The 24,426-nt window shown below is 45.1% G+C and overlaps 1 protein-coding gene across 5 annotated transcripts in view; it reads left to right on the top strand.

The window, feature by feature from the left end:
* Positions 1-656: 656 nt before the first annotated feature.
* The window catches only part of SLC43A3 (solute carrier family 43 member 3), a 48,968-nt gene continuing 25,198 nt past the window's right edge, over positions 657-24,426 (top strand). Inside the window, exons 1-4 of one of the 5 annotated variants that reach the window (XM_063289088.1) lie at positions 916-1,155; positions 4,587-4,670; positions 23,129-23,358; positions 23,878-24,007. In XM_063289088.1, the coding sequence (XP_063145158.1) occupies positions 23,172-23,358; positions 23,878-24,007 (317 nt within the window). In that variant the 5' untranslated portion in view covers positions 916-1,155; positions 4,587-4,670; positions 23,129-23,171. Of the gene's footprint in view, positions 707-915; positions 1,156-4,586; positions 4,671-20,274; positions 20,437-23,128; positions 23,359-23,877; positions 24,008-24,426 lie in introns of those variants that run through there. The other 4 variants (XM_063289089.1, XM_063289087.1, XM_063289090.1 and 1 more) reach the window with 4 other exon arrangements.

Here is a 24,426-nt window from a genome sequence, read left to right as displayed (position 1 = left end):
CGCCAGGGAGTTGGGGGGTGGGTGGGGCATGTATGCACACAGTAGCCTCAGCTGGCCTGTAAGAGCAGGGCAGGTCTCCATCTGTAAGACTGCCTCTGATCGATTCTGCTGGCTGCTGGGCAGGGCAAGCGCTAGCAGAAGGGGAAGAGCACCACTTTGTGAGTTGATATCCTTGGCAAATGGTTAGTGGGGCATCTTCACACCGGCGCAAGCGCAAGGTTGTGGGGACGAGATCCAAAGGAAGAGCTGAAGTGTGAGTGGACCCTTCAGCCCCCAGATAATTCTGATCCCTGGAAAGGCTTTCTAGATGAGAAAAGGGAGTTCATCTTTAAGAGCATGAGTTGAAAATCGCTGCCCGTGGAGATTTCCTCCATTTCTTGACTGAACGCGCGCCGTACAAATAGAACGGAGAAGTTTTAACTTGTCTGCATTACCTGAGAAAACCTGGTGATTTAATTCTGCTTCATGCACTTTGGCCTGCATGTATAGGGCATCAGTTTTAGATGCATCCTCTTAGTCAAGAAAAAGGAGTTTAATGGACGAGCGCAGAACGCGGCAGTCCCCGCGCAAGGAGGAGGTCGACGCAAGGAAGCCCGGGGCAAGGGCGTGTCCGCCGTGACGTCAGAAGACCCTTTGAGCGATTTTGCCCCTAAGAGGAGAGGCGCGTGGGGGGTGGCTGCAAATCCCTCCGCCGCGAAGACCACAGGTAGGAAGCCGGGACAGGGAGAGCGAAGCTCCGCGGAACAAGGGGTGCCGCCGGCCGCGCTCGCTGCTGCTTTCGTAGCGATGGCGGCTGGCTCGCCGCTTCCTTTGGGCAGCACCCAACCCCCGGGAGCAGGCTCCTGCGAGGGCGGTGGAATCGAGGCGGGAAGGCGGAGGTCGGTGCCCAATTAGAAAGAGTCCCCGAGGGAGCCGAGGGGTGGGGCTGTGACGGACGGGCGTTCTTCTTTTGCTGGCGGCCAAGGGGAGACAACCTGCAGGGGGATCCTCACATGGCGGGGAAACCGCGGGCGTTCCCTTGGGTTGCGGGTCTCCGGCTCCCCTGCCCCCTTTCCTTCCGTTGACAGCCCTGGTCCAGCTTTTCTCTTCCCGGCGACCCGCTCTCCGCTTTGAGGGGGACTGAATGGAAGTGGACCCTTGACCTTTAGTAAGGAGGTACGTCTAGAAGATGATGGAGCCCCTAAAAGAACGGATGAAGTGTAGAGACTCACAAGCTAGCCCAGTTCATCTTTTGCAGCAATCCCGCAAAGAATTTAATGGTTACTTTAAAGTCTTAAGCTGCTTCTTACTCCATAAGCTATGATCCACAAGGGGTTATGCAGTATCAGCTAGTCTTTAAGGTGCCAGAGAGTCTTAGGGATAGAGGAACTTGAAAATGAGTCCCTCTGAGCTCAACATTTGGGCCACACCAGTTGCTCTGGAGCAAGCCTCATGGAATTTGAGTGGGACATACTGTGAAATAAATGTGAGACATAGGTCTGCTGTGGCTAGGACATGTGTGGTGGCTTGCAACACTTGTTCCTATCTTCACAGAAGAACTTTGGCATGTGTGTTTGAGAGAGAGAAATTGTTTTCTCAAAAATTTTGGAAGATGTTTTAGGACCAGAAGAGGTAATGACAACATAGATAGGGGGAGAGGGAGGGAGAAATAGTGTAGATAGAAGAAGTCTAGCAGAGTAGATCCAGCCCATATCAATCAATGGTGGTAAATTTGTATCCTTCAAGTTGATATATTATTTGCTTATGTTTTCCAAACCTAGCTGATCTACAAGATATTAATATTAACTTATATCCAAGTATCAAAACATAGGTCTTGGCGCAAAAGGAGTGGGGGAGATGGGCGGTAATAAAAGTATAATAAATAAATAAAATTAAAATTAAAATAGTTTACCCCATTTCCCATTTCTTTTGTCCTCTGAAAGACAAGCCAAGAAAAGGTGCTTTCCAGCAAAGCTGGGAAATACTCATAACTGAACTTTGGAGAAGTGATAATTAATCTCTGGTAGTGATTTACATAAGTGTAATGGGGAAATCAAATTTCTGGGAAGGTTTTGTCAGACACGGTGGCGCTGCAGGTTAAACTGCTGAGCTGTCGAGCTTGCCGATCGGAAGGTCAGCAGTTTGACTCTGTGTGACGGGGTGAGCTCCTGTTGCTAGTCCCAGCTCCTGCCAACCTAGCAGTTCGAAAACATGCAAATGTGAGTAGATTAATAGGTACCGCTTCGGCGGGCAGGTAACGGCGTTCCATTTAGTCATGCCGGCCACATGACCACGGAAATGTCTGGACAAACGCCGGCTCTTCAGCTTTGAAATGGAGATGAGCACCGCCCCCTAGAGTCAGACACGACTGGACTTAATGTCAAGGGAAACCTTTACCTTTACTTTTGTTGGAACAAATGTATATCCCTTAGTATTGAGAAATATCTAGTGGCTTTCTTCCACTGTTGCCTTTCCCTGAGACACAGATGTTTTGCTGTTGTGAAATAGATGTCTTCTTGTACTGTGGAAAAGACAAACTTTGTATGATCATCTATGTAAACCCACCAGAGCAAACGAGCTGGAGACAAATGGCAGTTCATTTGTTTTTGAAGAGGTGAAAGGTTCTCAGAGAGCATCACTACTGATGGCATGCATGCTGATTCCACTGCCTCCAGCCAAGTTTGCATTGTTTCCATATATGAGAGAAGCAAGAAGGGAAGATAGTTATATATCACAGGAAGTAAAACATCTCCAGGGCAGTCCTGAACATGTTGACTCCCTGAGTTTGGCATGACTCATTGTCCTGCAAGCATGTGAAGTGACCTGTGCTTTGCAGTATGACTGGGTGGGAGGGGGATTGTTGGGAGACCAACTGCTTGATGAGAGTTTGGGAGGGAGGGATGCTGGGAAGGGGAACTCTTAAGGAAGCCTGTAGAACAGGTAGTAGGGTCAGGTGCAGAAGACAACTAAAATAATATGGAGGTTAAGAATACATTCAGGAACAGAATATTTTTTTTAAAATGGTGAAGACCCCTTTCAGTCAAACTCAGAGCCTGATAACTTCATGGGTATGTCCATATAGTTTTCTTGGCAACAGCATGGAAATGATTTACCATTGCCACTTCCCAGTCTAGGACAGAATGCCTTTTCTTAAAGAGTTTCTCTATAGAAAGAGATCTGTGCACACTGAGCTTGCTAATGATCTGGTTTGATGTTTGTTGACTACACTGTTTGAGAAATAAAAGCTGCTAAATGGTTCAACTTAGCTGGTTTCCTTGGGCTATACTTAAAGAATTTGTACACACCCATCCAAGTTTGATTTCCATAATGAAACTTGTGTTCAGCATTACATTCTCTTTGGAAAGCGCTGTTTGTCTGTAGCCTTTCCTCTCTGAAGTCCTGTCTGCTGTTTGTGGTTCTGAAATGGCAGGCAGAGACAATGAAGCAAAGCATTTGAAGCCTAGAGATTCTCCCCTCCCTTTGCTGCTTCAGAGCTTGTAAGAGAACCATATGCTTCTGCCTAACTCGCCTCTGAGGCCTGGTTCAAGGGTATCCCTCGCACAGTCATCTGTTTCTCTCTGAGTAGGTCAATCATCTGAGTAGTTCAGTCAAGATTTCATACACACTGTTGTTTTGCTCAACTCAGAAAATACCTTTTTTAAATGGGGTCTTCGTTTCCATGCTCCGGGGGTTATAGACGTGGGGACGGTGCCAGATTGGGTTTTTATTCTTTCAGCCAAATGCTCAGGACCAGGTTCAAAGCTAGTGTAAATAAGCCTTTTATGTAAATGAGGGCACAGCTTGTGTACTTAGTTTTCTTTCTAATCCTTTCACCAAGGTGGAGTCACCTTGTTCTGGTCTATGAATATTAGAAGTATTGTCTCACCAATTCCTCTAGATTTCTCTCACTTTAGGTGCTTAGCAACTGTGAAAGAGCCATGTGTTTCCAGTGTCAAACCAACTTTCCCTTTGCAAAGGGAAAGACCCCCCCTTAACTTAAGGATTCACTAAGATGTCGGTAGAACCACACATATTTTCAAAGAAGCTGAACTTATACCCTGAAACCATTCCATTCACAATGACTTTATATTTCTTTAAAAGTATCTTCAGGTCAAGACACTATAAACTGCAATTGCTTCTCCCCTCCCCTCCCCTTATTTCTTTGGTAGAAACAAATTAGGCATTGTTGTGAAGAGTGATACATAAGAATGGAGTATATTATTTAATCTATAGAACACTGAATAAATGTGTCTATTTGGCTTTTACTGATTTTATTCTTGCCTCAGCCAGCATCCCATATCCTCTTGAGTGTGCTCAGTCTTCACTGAGCTCTGCTGCATCTTCCTCCTTCAGGACCTTTCCTTTTCTATTGTTCAACCCTTGGAGTCCACTCAAGCTCACTGAACTTTCCTTCTTGTCTAGATGGTGCCATTTGAGGAAATCAGTCTACTGGTACACAGTGTGTACAACAAAGACATGTGACTATAGAGCACTCATACTGATCCTACTGGAAGTGCTGTCTCCATTGTTTTTCCTAGCCATCATTTGAACACCAGCACAGCAGATTTCTGTCTGTATTCATAACAGAACTCTTGTTTACTTTGTAGAGGAGTGGATGCAAAAAAGGACAGGATTTCTGAAGGAGAGGGAATTCCAGCAAGTACAGCTTACCATGCAAGGAGAAAAAAAATGTATGTATTTGATTTCCTCTTCTCTGAGACCTTTCTGTTTGGAATCTGGTTGACTTTGCTGTACATTTCAGAATTACAGCTTTCTGGAACATTATGTTATTGTTTGGAAAATACAGGAGTCTCATGTTCAGAAAATGTAATTTTTCACCTTTTCTGTCTTTACAGCAGATAGAAACAAAAATAAATCTAAATCTGAGCTGGTCAAGAAGCAAATCTTTTTCTGGATTACCTTTTAGCTGTCACAGAAAAAAATGTCTAAGGAGGATTAATGCTTGTTCATCATGTGGATTTGAGCCCTGACCTTATTGAATAGGTTCAAGTTTGCATTCAGATCCTTATATCTCATTATAGTGCTTGGATAGGATAGTGCAAAATTATAAAGGGATTTGCAAAAATATCACATAACAGCTAAATGTGACTGAAGCTCATAGTGCAATTCAGTACACATCTCCTCAGGATCCATTCCCACTGCAAATATATTTCATCCCAAATTACATTGCTTGTAACTTGAAGCAGTGAAATGCTGTATGGCTTGTAGTCAGCCCACAAGGATGGCTGAATGGCACTTTGACAAGACTCACTTCAGTATACACAGAGCCGCAGAGAGTGGAAAGTCCCCATTGTACGAGCTGCCATAGTACTTCAGATAGAAGCCTCGGTGGAGAATCCATGTAGTAAGAACACTGTGCAAATGATTTCTGTTCTGTCTGTGATGTATTGTCTCACTACTGCTGTAAGGGGAGCTGGCATTCTGTGGACAAAAGGCCAAGATCCATTTGGACAGAGGAGAACAGAACAACAACAGAAGTTGGACAAAGGAGAACAGAATCAACAGTAGCAAACTCAGAATAGGCAGCACTGTCAGTTGCCTCATGGCTTTGAAGAAAGGCCATCCCAGGAGGACAAAGTAACTCCCCCAACCCAGCAGTGTGAATGGGGACTCAATGAGCTAATTCTTACTTCCTGCAGGTCCTTATGGCAGCAATAATTTTGGATGGCAAAGGGCAAAGTGGTGAGAATTAGAAGTCAGTCCATCCATTCCATGGAGCAACAACTTCACAAAGTGGCTGCAAAAGAAGACAGAGATATCTTCTGCACTTCTCAGACGTCTTGGCCATGACAGACTCATTCCTCCCATGTGTCATACCAAGGACTTCCAGCTGTGTCCCTCAGTACCTGATGAAGGAATTCTAAGATAACAAATTCATGATGTCTTTGTTCAGTTGCCACTTGAGGATTGGCAAGGAGGAATTCTTATTCTGCTGCTGCTGCTCAACCTCCAACCTTGTCTACTCAGCCGTTTAAAAGGCCAAGAGATTCTCGTTCATATTCATGGGATGCATTTTCACATTGTGCTAAGCTGGGGCAGTACAGCTTGCAGTTTTGGCTTATCAAGTTGTATCAACCCAATCCCTGTGGTTTGTAAGCCAACACTGATACTTAGTAATGGTTAATGGCTGTGAGTCCAACCAGTTGTGGCACATCTTGGTTAAGCCAATCATATCTCTTGTTTTTTATAATTATGTAATGGGGCAAGGGAAGATATTTTTTTTCTTAGCACATTTCTTGTAGGTAGGCCAGTGAAGTTAATAGAAATCTCATCTAAGTTTGTAATGGCGGTATAAATCCAAGATAAACTTTGAACTCTCTAAGGTGGGCAGATGTAAGACAAGGCCCATTAGGGCATCTTAGCAATTGTATAAGAGGGAATTTGAGCCATTTTAATATTGTGTATTGTCAGATCCAACTATTATGGCATATAAACTATGGCTTATGTGTAAACACAACCAATTATAGTTTATTCAATAAACTATATGTCTAAATGTGACTTGTGTCTCCTGTCACCCTTGGTATTTAATTTCCCTACTGCTGCCTCTAATTCAAGGCCAATTATTGCAGTTATGCCATCTGCAGTCTATGGGATTTAAATGCATAAAACTGGATTACAGTTTAACATTAATGTGATTTCAGCCTATAGGGCCATCAGTTGTTGTTCATTAAGCTTTTCTAGATTTTGTTGACTTTCCTGGGCTGGAGCTAAATGCTTTGCCAAATCAGAGCCTCTAATATCTACTTAGCAATTAGATTGCTGACCAAGGGCATTTTGCTGAATGTACGTATGTTCATGACCTTTGTGTAATACTATTTTTGCTGGTGTTCAGTTTGTGAATGATTAACTTCATGAACACGAAGCAAAAAGCAAATGTATTCATTATCCAGGGTTTCTTTTATACTTCATGCAACCGGATGGTTCTGTGGCTTGGGAAAAGGTGCTTTCAGTCTTAAGCCTTAAGGCACTTTCCTGATGTGACAGCTTGCGGGTGGGCTGCACCTCCATCATGCCCACTGGGCCTGCCATAGCCTAACATGATATTATTCACTTGTTCCTTCAGGGAGTTGGTCCTGTGTGTCTTTTAAAGGCAAGAGATAAAAGCGTTAAAGGTAGAACAATATTGGATGCAGGGAAAATACTCTGGAAAGCCACTTGTCTTCCCTACTTTCCTCTGGGGGATTGGTATCAGTATCATTTTGTATACCTTTTCAGCAGGAGCAGTTGAGAATTTCAGGTTCTTTTAAAATACGCTGACTTGGACCACATCTGCTAATTCACGTGTGGATCAAAATACCCTTTGGGTTTTGTAATGCTTTAAATTTTGTGATACAGCTTTTGGGGGTCCAGATGAAAGGACTAGAATGAAATAAAAAGCACCCTCCCTGTTAGGTCTGCATCAAAGTTCCTTTTCCTGAGGGCTTTTGACCAGCTTATAAAGGCTCCAAACCATCATTAAGCACACATTTTTTCAATGGGCTCATCTCACTTGATTTTGCCAAGAATGAGGATGGTAGGTTTATCTTATCTTGTCTTGGAATGCTTTGCCTATTCTTGCCATGGATGGGACCATCCAAGGTCAAGGAATATATGTTTATACTAGGTGGCAACAAGACAGTCCCAAGTTTTGGACTGAAGATAAGAAACATCATCCTATTCTACACTGGTGTCCCAGGACAAAACAAAGGGTAACTCTTTAGTGACTAAACAAATGCTTGCTTATTTCTGTACTATGTACTCAGCCATTACTTGGAAATATAAAGTTCTATGTACCACGCACCTAAGGGAAAGTGGTACACAATTCCTCCTCACCAATCTTTAGGTGAAACCATTTTTTTCTGGTAGAGGCTGGCGAGGTTCGTTCTTGAAAGACACTCAGCTTTATGTAAGGAATGCCTAAGACTAAATAAAAAGACTCAGACTATAAAGCAAGTTTAAGTTCTGGCTTTTATTTAGAATAGAGTGCACACTGTCCTAACAACCAGGAAACACGCTGAGACAAGGAACTGGTCTCTATTGCTAGTACATTTGCATCCTGCCATTCTAAGCTGCTGCCAGAGACTTTCCACAGAAGTATTTCGGGGAGAGATCAGTGCTAGAAAGTCTTCAGCTAACCTGGCCATTGCTAAGAGTTCTCAGAGTTGAAGTCTGCAACTCTGGAGGGCTGATATGGGAGATGTTCCATTAAGTCTCTTGCTGTCAAGGGTTTGAAAATAAAAAATTGAAAAGCACACTCTGAATAGTATATTTGATCTTACCTGGCAATTAATTAACAGAGCAGGTCTTTAAGTCCCAGGATTGGTCAATGACAGAGAAACTGTGATTTATTTTTTATTTGTTTCAGAGATAGAGAGGCTGTCTGATTCCAAAATGACCAAGTGACTTACATCAAGTAAAAATAATAAAGGAAACAAGAAAAAAAACAAACAAGAAAATCCTGTGTGTCTCAACAAACCCACTTTCTCTAACCAAAACCTTTCAGCCTGAGGCCTGAAAGCCGGCTGGGTGACCTTGGGCCAATCCCTCTCTCTCAGTCAACTCACCTCACAGGGTTGCTGTTGTGGGGAAAATAGGAGGAGGGAGGAGTATTAAGTATGTTCCCTGTCTTGAGTTATTTATAAAAATAATAAAGGTGGGATAAAAATAAAATAAAATAAACAAACATCACGTACAGGGTTCCACAAACACCCAACCCCAAGCCCTGAGTGAATCACCAGGTTTTTAAGACCTTCTGGAACATCACTAGGGTGGGGTGACCCAGGTCTCTGGGGGGATATCATCCCAGAGTTTAGGCACTGTGACACAGAAGGTATGCTTCTTGGGTCTCAATAAATGACGTTGTTGCATAAATCCATTACTTTTACTTTGTTCACTTTTAAAGGGTAGCTCCATGTAGAACATGTCTGAATTCAAGATCATAAGTTTCACTTGTTCTGATTTCACAGACTTGCACAGGTATTGGTGTCCAGCCAGACTTAATGCAACTTACTCTCTGGGCTTTGTGGACTGCCAGGTTACTTGACGCACATTACTGTTTTGCACAGTTTAGGCAGGCAGCAAAATGCAAAGGTTTGCTGAGGTTTGCAGGATGCTATAAGTAGCTAGGGGTATCAGTTATGATTGCTGGGTTGCATATATAAGAGTCAGTGTGCTGTAATGGAAGGAGTGTTGGATTAGGACCCGGGGTAATAGCTGTAATAAATCTAATTTAAAAAGTAGCATATAACTACTAGATGAACATCGTATCTATAGAAACTGATGTGCTCTATAAAAAGATGATTTCAGTATATTGTAATTAAACAGAGTGGCTTCTTGCACAATATACATACCCACATACTGTAAGGAATGCCTAAGACTAAATAAAAAGACTCAGACTATAAAGCAAGTTTAAGTTCTGGCTTTTATTTAGAATAGAGTGCACACCAGTAGAAAGCTGAGAGTGAGGAAAGCGCGCCCGAAGTGGTTTTAAATAGTCTCGCGCCAAACAGCGCTTCACCCCCACACTCCCCGGGTGGGTTCCATGGGTTCTACAGGGTGGCAGGTCATCAAGGCTTGCTAGGTGAGAGGTCGTCCAGTCCCATTTGCCCTGGGCATCGCCCCGTTTGTCTTCCTGTGAGGTAATGGTCCATTACTGGGCGATTAGACCTCGATATTCCTCGAAAGCCCGGGCGCGCCCTTCCGATCCTCGCCCTGATCGTTTCCTCAACAATGGGGTAAATGGTTGATTGCCGGGTGATAAGATCTTGTTGCCCATTTGAGTTCCCCAAACCCATTACCCTTTTTGTCTAGTTTATTGCCTGCCCTTCTTCAGTCATTGATACGTATCCATGTTTTGTCATGCGAACCGTTACTATGTCATAAACATCGCAACGGCGATCATGACATACCGCACCCCCCTGAAGAAAATCAAGCCGAGGGCTTGGAGGGATATGCAACATGGAAGTTGCGGATTAGTTCAGGGGCCTGAATGTCGTGGGCAGCGACCCACTCAGGGTGGGGGAAGTGTTTCCAGCGCACTAAGTATTGGAGAGAGCCACGAAGCTTGCGGGAGTCGAGGACCTCCTTGGCTTCGAAGTGCTGCTGTCCATCGATCATGACGGGTGGAGGGGGGGAGTGCGTGGATGCCACCGGGAGGGGTCACTGGCCGGCTTGAGTAAACTGCATTGGAACACGGGGTGCAGCCACTTCAGGTTATGAGGTAGATCCAAGTGCACCGTGACCGGGTTCACAATTTGTATAACCTGAAAGGGGCCAATAAATTTGGGGGCCAGTTTTTTAGAAGGCTGAGGTGATTTGATAAATTTAGTGGAGAGATAAACCAGGTCCCCTACTCGAAAAGGCAGCTGTTGGCGCCTGTGTTTGTCAGCCTGAAGTTTGTATGTGGTCTGTGCCTCATTGAAGGCGTATTTAATGACAGGCCAGGAGTCTGCGAGTTTAGCACTCCAATCACAGGCCTCCACTACCAGAGATGGGGGCTGTGGGAGCTCAGGAATGGGAACGAAGTCCCGGCCCAATACCACCCTGAAGGGGGTTTGTCCCGTGCTTTGATGCATAGCGTTATTGTATGCCACCTCCGTGAAAGGAAGCAAATCCACCCAGTCGTCCTGGTGGTAGTTGATGTAGGAGCGGAGGAATTGTTCAAGGGTGGCATTGAGGATCTCAGTGGATCCATCAGTCTGGGGATGCCAGGAGGTTGACAGTGCTTGCTCTGTGCCAATTAGTTTCAAAAACGCCCGCCAAAACCGTGAGGTAAATTGTGTGCCCCTATCAGTCACCAAGCGAGAGGGGCATCCGTGAAGGTGGTACACGTGTACCAAAAAGAGCTTCACCAGCTGTTACGCCGACAGGATGGAGGCACAGGGGATAAAATGAGCTTGTTTGGAAAAGTAGTCCTTGACTGCCCAAATGACTGTTTTCTTTTGACTGGGTGGTAAGTCTACGATGAAATCCATAGAAATTTCATCCCAAGGCCGTGAAGGGTTAGCCATGGGCTGCAGCAGCCCCTGTGGTTTACCGGACGGTCGCTTAGACATTGCGCAAACCAGGCAGGATGCTACATATGCTTTGACATCCTTCCTCAGCGAGGGCCACCAAAATTGGCGTCAGGTCAAGTGGAGGGATTTGAGGAACCCAAAATGACCAGCCTGCTTGCTGTCATGAGACCAGCTGAGGATAGCTGATTGTTGCGAGTCAGGGATGTATAGATGTCCTTCCACCCAGGCGAGGTCTTGTTCCATTGTAACCTTGTCAGGGTTAGCAAGGAGCCAGGGGTCAGACTGTAATGCACGGGCAAAATCTGCACGCAGCCCACCCGGCAGCTGTAGTTGCCTGCGGCCCGGAGCGGGCTGTGCTGGAGTCGTTCGCAAGCAGGGGGGGGAGTCTGTTCCCGAGCGCAGCTCCAGGTGACAGTGGCCAAACCCAATTGAGACTCGGAGAGCACAGTCCCCACGATGTCGGAGGCAGGCTCCGCGTCCTGGGGCAGTCGGGAAAGTGCATCTGCCAAAAAATTCTTCTTCCCTGGAATAAACTTCAGCTGAAAGTTAAAATGGCTGAAAAATTGAGCCCAGCGAATCTGTTTCGGGCTGAGGCGCCTGGGCGTGCGGAGCGCCTCGAGATTGCGGTGGTCTGTCCAGACCTCAAAAGGGCAAGTCGCCCCTTCCAACAGGTGACGCCAAGCTTCCAGTGCCGCTTTCACTGCAAATGCCTCTTTTTCCCAGACATGCCAGCGCCTTTCTGTCTTGGAAAATTTCCGGGAGAGATAGGCACAGGGCTTCAGGAGTCTGGCAGAATCCTTTTGTAACAGGATAGCCCCAATTGAAAAATCAGAGGCATCAGCCTGAACGACAAAAGGCCATTCGGGGTCGGGATGGGATAAAATTGGCTCTGCTGTAAAGAGAGCTTTCAACCGGTCGAAAGCAGCCTGACATGCGGGAGTCCAACTGAGCGCGGCCCCTGGGTTTTTTACCTTGTGCGTCTCCCTGACGCCTTTGGTCTGCAGCAAATCAGTCAAGGGTAGGGCAATTTCTGCGAACCCTTTTGCGAAGGATATGTAGAAATTTGCGAATCCTAGGAAGCTTTGGAGCTGGTGCCGGGTGCACGGGCGCTCCCAGCTCAAAACAGCCTGAACCTTAGCAGGGTCCATTTCGATGCCCTTATCTGAAATCCTGTAGCCTAAGTAATCCAGGCGCAACTTGTGGAATTCGCACTTGGAAAGCTTAGCATAAAGTTTAGCATGCCGGAGCTTGGTGAGAACCCGTCTTACCAATCTTTTGTGTTCTCTCTCAGTTTTGGAGTATATCAGGACATCGTCCAGATAGACCAGTACCCCTTTAAACAAATGGTCATGCAGAACCTCATTGATTAGTTGCATAAAAACCCCCGGAGCCCCTGCAAGACCAAACAGCAGTACTTTATACTGGAAGGAGCCCAAGGGACAGTTAAAAGCTGTTTTCCATTCGTCCCCCTCCCTGATGCGAATGCGGTAATACACCTCGCGGAGGTCAAGTTTGGAAAAGACCTTTCCAGTCGACAAGTGTGCCAACATGTCTTTCACGAGGGGGAGGGGGTACTTGTTTGCCAAGGAAGCTGAATTTAACCCGCAATAGTCTGTACACAGTCTTAGGGTACCGTCCTTCTTTTCGCGGAACAGAACGGGCGCTCCAACCGGTGAGTTTGCCGGTTCGATGAAGCCCCGTGCGAGGTTTTTGTCGAGGAAGTCCCGCAATGCCGCCAATTCCTTAGGTGTCATTGAGTAAATCTTTGGCTTAGGCAATGGGACATGAAGGAGCAGTTCAATGGCACAGTCTGTCTTGTGATGGGGGGGGTAACTGGTCCGCCTCCTCCTCCCCGAAGACGTCCGCAAAGTCTGCGTATTGTTTGGGCAACCCCTCCATGGGGGAATCGTGAACTTGAGGGTCGACAATCTCCACCCTCCCTACAGAGTGAGGGATTTCCCCTTGGCAGGTGCTTGGTAGAACCCATCCTCAAACGTTATCGTATGGGTCCTCCAGTTAATGTAGGGATTGTGGTGAGTTAGCCAGGGGATTCCCAGAACCACTATAGGCTTGCCCACCGGGGTGACCACGAATTCTATGGTTTCCCTGTGTGTGCCCATTTGTAGGGTAATGTTCCCTGTACCCTGGGTGGCTGGCCCACCCCCCGCCATGGAACCATCAAGTTGCTGGAAGATCAGCGGCTTCGGGAGCGGGAAACAGGGTAACTTTAGCACAGCGACTAGGTTGGGGTGGATCAGGCATCTGGAACACCCGGAGTCCACCCAAGCCCTGACTTCGATGGTCTTGGAGCGGTGGCTTAGTTCAATTGTTACGGCCAGGATGGGGCAGTCCGCACCCCCCCGGTGTTCTTGCACCCATTCTCCACCACCTGTCCAGCGGCGCTGTTTAGGACAGGTGGAAGGCGTTTTCTGCCGGCTGCTTCGGGGTGGCCAACCCGTCCTCCGCGAGGTAGACGTCCTCTTCTTCATCCTGGGTCACTAGTGCCGCTGTCAGTTGCCGGGGGGGGGGGGGGGGTTGGGCGGTTTCTGTGGAGCCTTCTGCGTCGGTCTAGGTGGGCGATCTGCTGTCCTAGCCTTGTGGCATTCTGCCACCTGGTGCCCAGCCTTACTGCACTTGATGCATTGCCCGCGGGCAAAGCGACGTTGTCTTTCGGCGTCCCTTGTCGGGCCCAACTGTGGCACTTGCCCTTTCCCACTGGGAGGAAGCCTGTCCCTCTTAGCCGCCAGCATGAAGGTGTGCTGGGCGTGCTCAGCCTTCCCGGCAAGACAGATCCAGTCATGCAGTGAGTCTGGATCGTCTCTGTACAGCGCCCATTGCAACACCTCTCGATTGAGGCCATCCTTAAACATGTCAATTAGGGTGGCCTCTGACCATTCAGGGACCTTCCCTGCCAAGACCTTAAATTCTAGGGCGTAATCCGCGACCGATTTCTGCCCCTGAATAAGTTCTTTCAGCGTGCCTTTAGCCCTCTCCTTCGCCAAGGGGTCTTCAAAGTACCGCTTCAAGGCGGTCAGGAAGGTGTGGAAGGTAGCTAGGGCTGGGGCTCCGGACTCTGACATTTGAACGTACCAGTCCGTGGCTCTGCCCTTAAGTTTTGTGGCAATAGCTGAGATTTTGGCCCCTTCCGACGCAAAACAATGTCCGTATATCTGGATGTAGTTTGTTGCATTCGTTAAAAAGAATGACAGGTTCGTGGGATCTCCGTCAAATTTTACTGGGAAGTCTTTAGTGATCCCACCAATTGGAGCAACCCCAGCCTGTGAGTTAGTAGGGGTGACCCCTACCGGAGTAAAGCCACGGGGTCCTGGGAAGAAGTCCCGTACCTGACCCCTTCCTTTCGGGGCCGGCGATAGGGTGGGTGGGATGCCGAGACCCCTCCCTGTACCCTGCGCAGCAGCACTCTTCGTGAGCTCACTCACCACAGTTGATATGGACCGCAGCATGTGCTCCAGTGACTGCACTTTGTCCTCCAGAGCCCTGATCCTGTCTGTTGTGCTGGGATCGTCCATCCTCGGTGCTGTCGGCTGTTGCCCGATCGGCAGTCCTGCGAATTCCCTCTTGGGCGTCTGGGGGTACTGGAGTCTCCAGATGGTGTGGGGTGTCCCCGGCCAGGGGTCCGTGACAACGTCCCACCTGAAGTGTTGATGGCTCAAGACTCCTTCTTCCATCGAGGCCCTCCACTCCGTGCTGGGGCTCCAGGCTCCAAACTGGGGTGCGGTGTGGGTAGGGAGGGGGCTTGTGTCCCATCTCGGGAGCGCCAACTCCAGAAGCTGTCTGGTCACCTCCCCCCCTCGTGTTGAGTCCTTCGCGTCTCCGCTCTGAAGCGCTGACTCCAAGTTTGACCCCGGTTTGGTCATTGCCAGCTGCTTCTCTCGCAAGAAAATTTTTTTTCTGGTAGAGGCTGGCGAGGTTCGTTCTTGAAAGACACTCAGCTTTATGTAAGGAATGCCTAAGACTAAATAAAAAGACTCAGACTATAAAGCAAGTTTAAGTTCTGGCTTTTATTTAGAATAGAGTGCACACTGTCCTAACAACCAGGAAACACGCTGAGACAAGGAACTGGTCTCTAATGCTTTATTGCTAGTACATAACAGGAATCCTAACAAACTGAAGAAGCGTGGGAAAAACCCAGATATATAAAACCCAAAGGTTAAGGCGGTCCCGATCTGTGTCTCTTTGAATGGCTGCCCAATTCCTCAGTGCTACGCATGCGCTTAACAGTCTGGATGGGAGCCCCCTGCTCGCCATCCTTACTCATGACACACACCAGTAGAAAGCTGAGAGTGAGGAAAGCGCGCCCGAAGTGGTTTTAAATAGTCTTGCGCCAAACAGCGCTTCACCCCCACACTCCCCGGGTGGGTTCCATGGGTTCTACAGAGTGGCAGGTCATCAAGGCTTGCTAGGTGAGAGGTCGTCCAGTCCCATTTGCCCCGGGCATCGCCCCGTTTGTCTTCCTGTGAGGTAATGGTCCATTACTGGGTGATTAGACCTCGATATTCCTCGAAAGCCCGGGCGCGCCCTTCCGATCCTCGCCCTGATAGTTTCCTCGACAATGGTGTAAATGGTCGATTGCCGGGTGATAAGATCTTGCCCATTTGAGTTCCCCAAACCCATTACCCTTTTTGTCTAGTTTATCGCCTGCCCTTCTTCAGTCATTGATACATATCCATGTTTTGTCATGTGAACCGTTACGATGTCACAAACATCGCAACGGCGATCATGACACATACTGACGTATGGGTGCATTTTTCCATCCATAACCTTAGTTATGCATTTTAATACTGAGCTAGGGGCTTTATATACAACCCTCTACTGAGACTTGACCTGGTGCAGTCAGTACGTCTCAGTCTAACTAACTTTACAGAGTTGGTGTAATGATCACAACTGGAAGTGGATTTGCCTTGTGCATTTCGAAGGAAAGGTAGGAGATAACTATAAGAATAAATAATATCAACTGTCAAAGAGGCTTTTTCTGATGTTGAAATGCTGCTGAACAAATTACACCCTATTGAATGCATAGATCCCAAGGGGGCCAGCTAGACAGAAAACTGAGTGCATGTTATATGCAGGAGGATAGTGCTGTCTTTCTAGATATGAGAGAAAGAGCAGCCATTTCTAGCCTTAATAAATCATTGAGGATGGAAATCCAGGTGTAAACTTGGGCAGTTTTAATTTAGACTGACTCTATGAGCAGGGGAAACACACCTCTCCCTGAAATGAACAGTATAAATATAGGAATTATTGAGGGAATTGACAAAAGATTGTCACAAATGCATTGCCATAGTTGGTGTAGTGTTGCAGTCAATGTAACAGTGAAGGAAATCAAGTTAAAAAAAAGTGTCAATTCTAGGCCATAGTTAATCTTTAGTAGTGAAATGCAACTGTTTGGCATAATTAAGTGGACTTTTCACAAGCCTTTGTAGTAATATGCCTCTATTAAGAGTCCATTAAGGATGTTGAATAAACAGATGGAAGGTGCAAAGTCTTGTCAGGGATTAAAAGGGCTTTTAAATTGTAAGTACTGTAGCTAAGTAAAGATCAGAATCATGCAGGCAATGGTTTTCCCTATGACACTCTTGGAAGCAAAAGTTGGCATTTGAAGAAGCAGGATAGAAAGAATATTAACGCTTTGAACTTTGATGATGGAGAAGACTCCTGAGAATACCATGGATAGCCAAGAAAATGAACAAATGGATCATCAACCCAGAGTTCTCATTTGAGGCATAAATGACCAGGCTCAAATTGTCATACTTTGGACACCTAGGTCTCTAGAGAAGACTATAAAGCTGAGAAAGGTGGAAGGAAAGAGAAGAAGAGGACGACCAGCAGCAAAATGGATGGATTCAGTTACAGCAGCAATGGATGCACTGATGGAAGACCTGAAGGACCAGGTTAGGGGCAAACCATCTTGGAGAAAGTCTACCTGTGTGGTTGCTAAGACTCAACACTGACTAGATTGCACATAATTAGTCAATCAACAAAGTGAAATAAAGTAACGAAGTAAAGAAGTTGCTTATAGTTTAGAATAGTAGAAGTATTTCACTGTTTTCATACTTGGGAGAATTACAGAAGGGATATGCAGTATCTGTGCAGTAAAGAGGGAAGAGTAAATTAATTGGAATTTTTAGCAAGAAGGTGCGGGTGGCAAAGTTTGGTAGTTGGCTGGCTATATGTTTATAAAATGAAATAAATCCACCTTGAATATGAAGTTTGACCTCTCAGAATCTTGAATGTCACTTTTGCATTGTCTAATTGATCAGATTTGATATCTGGGCTTCATTATTTCATGTTCATTAAGGATAGAGAGAGTATTGAGAGAATTTTCACAGTATGGTTACAGACAAATGGCCTTACAAACAAATGTTTAGCTTTCAGGGGAGGAGTTGTTCTGTGACAATTGATAGCAACTTTTGAACATTACAGGTTTTGTTGGATTTGCCATCAAAGCATGAAAAATTAAGCACTAGTCATTTCCCCATAGAATGAAAAGTATGTTGTTGCACAGGCCAGTTCAGTTTCTCCTCTAGGCTCCTTAACCACAAAGCTACAGTACATTCAGCTGGATGGGTTGTACACATACAGTATTTCTGGATATAGAGTTTATTAAAGTATATGGATTTGAACATTTATTTGTCTCAACTATTTTTTTCATGATGTCAGTCTCAATAGCATGGCCAGGATATCATTTGAGTCTTAAAGCATCCTCCCCCAACTTCTTTTACTTAATACTGCTTTGGTATACAACTTCTAAAACGTTTCCCAGAAAGTGTGGGCACTGAAGGATAATGGGGCTGTTGTCACAGAAAAAAATTCTGAGCTAGAATTTCCATTGTACACAATCTCTCTGTTAAATACAGCCTTACTACCTGATGACGTAAACAACTGAAACTTTGTGAGTTTCTTTGGAAAAGGCAGGTATTTGAGAAAATATACTTTCCACATGGATAGAGGCACACATATTTTCCCCATATCATCTTTTGTATTGAAAAGTGATTGATGGCTGGTCTGAATTTTTAGGGAAAGGAGATTTGTGGTCTCTGGCTATGTGCATTATGCTAAATTGTGGTTTATTTAAACATGATGCTTTGTATATACTACAATTAGCTGCCTTTTATTAAATTGTAAGTCATGGTTTACAGATCCTGCTATGTTAAAAAATACAGTGGCTTAGTATGATATATGTAGCCAGTCACAATCTGGCAGTCGTGTGTGTGTGTGTGTGTGTGTGTGTGTGTGTGTGATAGAATCTTTGATTTGGACCCATGGACTGTGTGATTTTCCTATGGTGAGTTTAATGTTCCCTGTACGTAGCCAGGAAGCTCATTACAGGTGTTGTGTTTCATAGGTGTTGTCCTTATGCCTTTTTTCCACCTCACTTTTTAGGAGGGAAACTTAGTTTTGGAATATTTCATCCTGTTATCCAGAATATTAAATGCATTTGTATTGCATGGGTATAGGAGCTGCATATATGGACATTTATTCCTCAAAGGTCCCTTGTTCCTGACTTTAACAGAGGATGGGCAAACCTAGCATCTGACCTTGCCTTTAGTCATTGCTGGCACCTTGTGTGTGGATGCTCCCACTTCTGTGAACTGGCCACTGGGCTCTTCAGGACACAGCAAGAAAACAAATATGTATGGATAAGATTATAGTGCAGAGACAGTAGACTTTCAGGAAATTATTACAAATAGATAATATTTATAATAGATCATTGTAAACTGCCCAGAGTCCCTTTTGGGAGATGGGCGGTGATAAATTTGATTAATAAATAAATAAGTAATAAATAATGTGTCATTATAGTAAGGAGAAACTTATGCTACCTTCCAGTGTATGGTTTCTGATGGAGGTGGCCTATTTTCAAATTCAAGTAGAAATGACACATGTCAGAGGATGATTGTAGATATGTTTGTCCTTACTTACAAATGTATGAAGTAGAAAGTTTAGTCCTCCAAGCCATTTTAAACATTTCAGACAATACCTACCTGTAAACTGTAAGTTGCAGATAGACATTCAGCAATAAGTCAGCAATAATTCATTAACAAACCTATGGTGAAATATTACAGAAGGTTTTGCTCTGGGGGAGTTCTCTTCTGCCTCTAGATAATTTCTGCCACTGGATTGTGGGTTGCCTGCCCCTCTTTTGACTCTGCTTAGCCTGGAGGCTGAGATAAGGGGCAGGGAGGTGGCAGGCCTTTAGGTCTAGCTTGATAGGGGCAGGGAGGAGAAATTTGCATGGTGCAAATGTTAGAGAAGCTGGATGGGGAAGAGGAAAAGGAAACATGTATGTAGGTACATGTGCACTTTTAAATCTGTGGAGAAGCGGCTGTTGCATAGCAAAGCAGTAAAATATGTTAGGAGTAAAGTCTTCAAGCAGTGGGTAGCTTTACTGTATGTGTGCGTTTGTGGCAGTGATCTTTGATGTGAGAACAGAAGTGTGGAGACCCTGTCCTTAGTCCTGTTTGTGAAATTTTGGTGGATACCTCTTTCTAATGAGCATCTGTAATATTCTGTGGCTAGACCCTGCAGCTGTTAACAGTTGTGAGACTGCACGCCCTTCTTTGTTTGAAGGCAAGTATCCAGGTTTTCATATTTCTGACACAGAGAGGAATAGGTGTCTGGTACAAGCCATGACAACATCACATGCACCATGATGTCATTGTACAAATGAAGCAAAGAATTTGTTTCACCTGCATGAGGATTCCATGATGGATGTGATCTCACTTGCCCCCTACTGTGGACATCTATGCAGATGGAAGACATTTTCAAAATAAGACATTCAAGGTAGATGATGCATCTGCCAGTTTTCATCCCCTTTCCCAAGTTTGAACACCACATTTTAGATCATAGCTGAGGAAACCAAGAGTACTCCAATGAATCCTTTCACACATAATGCCTCTTTGAAGAAGAAAAAAGTTCAACAGTTTAAAGAAATGCTCGCAATCTTCACATGCATTATATACAACATGTCACATCTACCTGTACCCAAATGAACATTTGTTGGTCTGCTCCCAAGGATAACGATGAGAATGACATGTGATATAACTTAGTGCAGCAGGCTGGTACACTTGCTTAGGCATTAATGTGTGAAAATATCTAATGTCAGTATGCCATTAAGTTTCTTGTACTGTCTGCAGAATCAACATAGGTTTCCACCACTCAGTTTCTGTCATTGCTTCATCTGCTTCCTTCCTGTTGGAAGGGAGGAGACTCAAGGGAGGAGACATACTTAGTTCTCTCTGTTAAATATGATAGCTAGATGAGGTCCACAATCAGTTTCTGCTTTCTGTTACTGATGATTCTTTGGAGCCATACGGTCTTCATTTGGAAGAGCTTTCTCTTTTGAGAAGCCAATCTGACTTCCATATTCCGTCCAAGAGCATCTTATGGAGAACAAAATTGATCCTGATGCTGAGAACAATAGGTAGGTCAGAGATCTGTTTGACCTTCTTGTCACAGCCTACAATAAGCTAGCTATAGGTACATGTTTTGGAGAATTATTACGGAATTCTGAAAATAACATAGTGAAGCTAAGAAAGACCAGAGGCTGTGAGGGATCAGGGATTCCACGAGGTTGAAAATGACTCAGATGTGAGTTAAGGTGGTTGAAGACTCAGTGGGTAGAGTGGAGGCATATCTGATGAGAGTGAAGAGGATGGAGCTCTGCTGGTGGGAGGCAGTTGAATAGGTAAGAGTCTGGAACAGGCTGCCCAACATGGTGGCCTCCAGACACATTGGACTGCAACTCTCAGCATTTCCAGCTCATCTCAAACTTCTCTCACAAAGGGTAGCTATTCAGGTCAGCTGGGAAAAATAACCCAAGAAAATTCAGGAACTTGTTCACTATTTTGTAACATTTTAGCTACTCTTAATAAAGTCATTGAGAGGCATAATGGTTTAAGGCACCAGACTAGAAACCAGTTCTAGTCTTGCCTTAGGCACAAAGACAGCTGGGTGACCTTGGCCCAGTCATTCTCTCGCAACCTGCCTGAAGAAGGCAAGGACAAGCCAATTCTGAAAATCTTGCCAAGAAAAGTGCAGGGACTTCTCCAGATAGTCTCCAGGAGCCAACAGTACCTTAAAGGCGCACACACGCACACACACACACACAAACACAGAGTCATTACTTGTAGCTTTTTTATGACAGAGAAGGAGAGGAGACAAGTAGATGTTTGCAACAAATCTTTATTTATAATGGACAGTGCAGATGCAAGAAAAAGAAGCATACTTTTGAGTCCCTTCTGTATTTTTATAGAAGATTGTCTTCCTGCATTTTAACCTACTTTGCTTACTTACCCTTCCTTCCTTCCTTCCTTCCTTCCTTCCTTCCTTCCTTCCTTCCTTCCTTCCTTCCTTCCTTCCTTCCTTCCTTCCTTCCTTCCTTCCTTCCTTCCTTCCACAACGTGTTCCCTATAGGAAGACCAGTTTGCTAGAGTAGGGCTGCCTGGTTTTCTTATTCTTCTGTCTCTGCAACACCACCTGGTGTGCTCCCAAATTTACATAGCAAAGGAAGCTTGACTCTGAATTTGTGCTGAAAGTGTTTGAAACTGAAACGGAGCAGATCCAGTGTGGTGAAACTGGACTTCAGTTCCCTTCCAAGTGATTGAGAGGTGATGGGATGTTTGTTTACTAGCAACAAAGGCTCAGTATGAGTGGTTAACATCTTGGTAGGGCTGCAAATTGAGCAGAACCCAGAAATGGCAGAACATTATTTTTAACATTTACCACCACCCACGGCTTAGAGGGAACAGGCATTTATTAAAAGAATGTGTGATTAATGATTCACAGGCAAAGCTGCAGCTATTAGTTACACAATACAACATATCTGTATATTTTTGGGGGATACACACACAGAGAATTACATACACATGGCCATGTACACTTCGCTATCCATATGCAATCTACCACAATAACTGAAGACAAAATAGCTGTCATCCTATCATATACAGGGCTAAAGAAATGCTTTAGTGATGAGCTTGCCAGTGAAAGATAGGAAAATGTTAGGAGCATAGAAAGTGAGGGGGTACCTGGAGGCACTGGCGTGTGACAAGCGGGAGGGTAGGTGATTGGCAGAACGTTGGTTGCCTTAACTTGAGCAGATGGCAGGATATGGCTCTGAATCTTGCAAAAGGCTGGAGAGGACGTCTTCCTGTTTAGCAATGATCATCTGTATAATTTAGGATTGCATGAAACCATACTGGCATGGCCCCTTACCCTCATCCTTCTTCCCCTTTCTGGGTTGTCCACAGTGTAAATGTAAGTTAGAAGCTGCTCAGAGCAATACTGGGGTGGAAAAAGCCAGTGATAGATAGACATGGTTACAATTATCTCTTTCCTTGCTTGAACCAATGAGGAAGGGTTTTGAGAACTTATGGGAATTAGTTCTTCCATTCCCAGGTGAAACTTCTCCAACCTTCATTTAGCTTTAGATAAAGGCTTTCATTGGCAGCAGAAGTGCTCCTTTGCTGAACCTAAATGCTCTGTAGTGGAAAACTGGTTTGGCCAATCTCGTGAAGTTCTATCTGAAATACTGAGAAGTTTCCTGCATGCCCCAGCCTTGCCCAGTGAGCGGTTGCTATCCAGTCAGATGTTGTTTAGGGAGTGCCCGACCAAGCAGTAACAGTAATGACAGAATCTGCTGTCGTTCTGTCACTGCCTGGACTTTGGCTAAAACAAAGGCACAGGAAACACGACTGGCATGCTTGGGAGGCTGACAAAAGATACCTAGCAACTCTACCAATGTTGCAGTCAGAAAACAACTCTATGTTCCAGTGCAGAGGCAACTGAGTCATCTCAGGGTTGGATGGAAGCTTTAAATGGTTACCATGGTTCACTCAGAGAAGTATGAACTGTTCGGGATCTTTGCTTTCAGCTCCAGAGGGTTATAGCTGACTAGTTCACCCATTGCACTAAGCCTTAATCTATCTTACTGGCTTTTGTTTAAGATGTGGTATATATTCAATGCTGTGGTCTGCATACTGTGATTTCTGGTTCAGAATTAGGTGGCCCAGCCATCTGTGGTTTATTCAAGAAACCCTGGTTAATGAAATAATAGTTTAGTATGAAGTAAGGAACCAGTCATTCCATTAATTATGCTTTTTCCCTTTGTCTTCCAGATTAGAAAAGGCAGGGAAACAGAAGGAAAGTGCTCTAGATGCCATGGAGTCCCAGAATTCAGGAACAGCCAAACGTCTGGCCACATTAATCTCAGGCCTGGTGGAGTGCATGTGCTTTGCAGGCGTCATTTTCGGGTGGACATCACTGGTCTACGTCCTCAAAGATTTGAACTACTTTGGGAATCTTTGTGAGTCAGCTGCCAATACAACCATCAATCAAACAAGTCAAGGTATGGTCTGAGAAGATCAGAGTGGGAAGGTATTACATCCTTTGTGCATACTGTATATAAAGGTTAAATTAGCAGCTAGTTTCATACAGCCATGTTGTAGGACTGTGCTACTTGTAACTCTGTCAAACCAAGTTTATCACCATGAACTTTCAATTGCTTCACCCTTGCAAAAACTGAAAATGGTTATCAACCATGGGGCCCATCACAATATATGGCTGATGGGCTAAGTTCTGCTGGGTGATATCCTTTCATTGACTTTAGTAAGATCAGCTGGCTAGTGCTGTCATGAAAGGTGAAGAGGTTTGAATGTGAAACTTTCAGGGAAATTGTCCCCTTGCATCTCTTATTCCAGGAAAGAACTGCTGGCTATTAAAAGTACAGAGTTAATGAGGTGGAGCAGGGAAACCTGGAGAACCAAAAGCGAAATGTATCAGTAGGGAAGATAGCACATAGTAAGTATATGCCTGCAGTTTTATGTGGCATTAGGGATTACACTTACATTTCCTCACCATTTCATAGGCTGTACTGCTCAGGAGGAACAGTTCTCCCTCATCTTCACCATTGGCTCCTTCATGAACAATTTCATGACCTTCCCTACTGGCTACATCTTTGACCACTTTGGCACCGCAGCAGCCCGCCTGCTTGCCATGTAAGTGACAACTCACTCCCTGTCTTTTTTCTCAGAGACATCTGATTCCAGACATCTGATTTCAGCAGATTTTCAGGAACTCCCTTGTCTTTAATAATTGCATTGTAAGAACTTGGCAGATTCTTCGCTCAGACGAGAAGGAGAACCTGCTGAATTCCTTCCTGTCATGCAACACTTAATCCCCTGGTCTGAAAGCTTTCAGTGTGAGAGGGAGAGTCCTGCCAGATTAGAAGGGGAACCCCCAGCTCTGAGACTGTGAACAGCAGCCATATTCCTGCATGTATGTGCCTTTTGGAGCAGCTCCAGTTTCCTTGCCCCAATTTGCTGCTGCTGCTGCTGCTGCTGCTGCTAATAATAATAATAATAATAATAATAATAATAATAATAATAGGTTCCCACCATTTTGAAGTAGGAAATGC

Source organism: Candoia aspera, chromosome 1 (assembly GCF_035149785.1).
Source record: "Candoia aspera isolate rCanAsp1 chromosome 1, rCanAsp1.hap2, whole genome shotgun sequence".
Classification (NCBI taxonomy): domain Eukaryota; kingdom Metazoa; phylum Chordata; class Lepidosauria; order Squamata; family Boidae; genus Candoia; species Candoia aspera.
The sequence above is the reverse complement of the archived record's forward strand: the minus strand, read 5'-3'. Positions and strand labels throughout refer to the sequence as shown.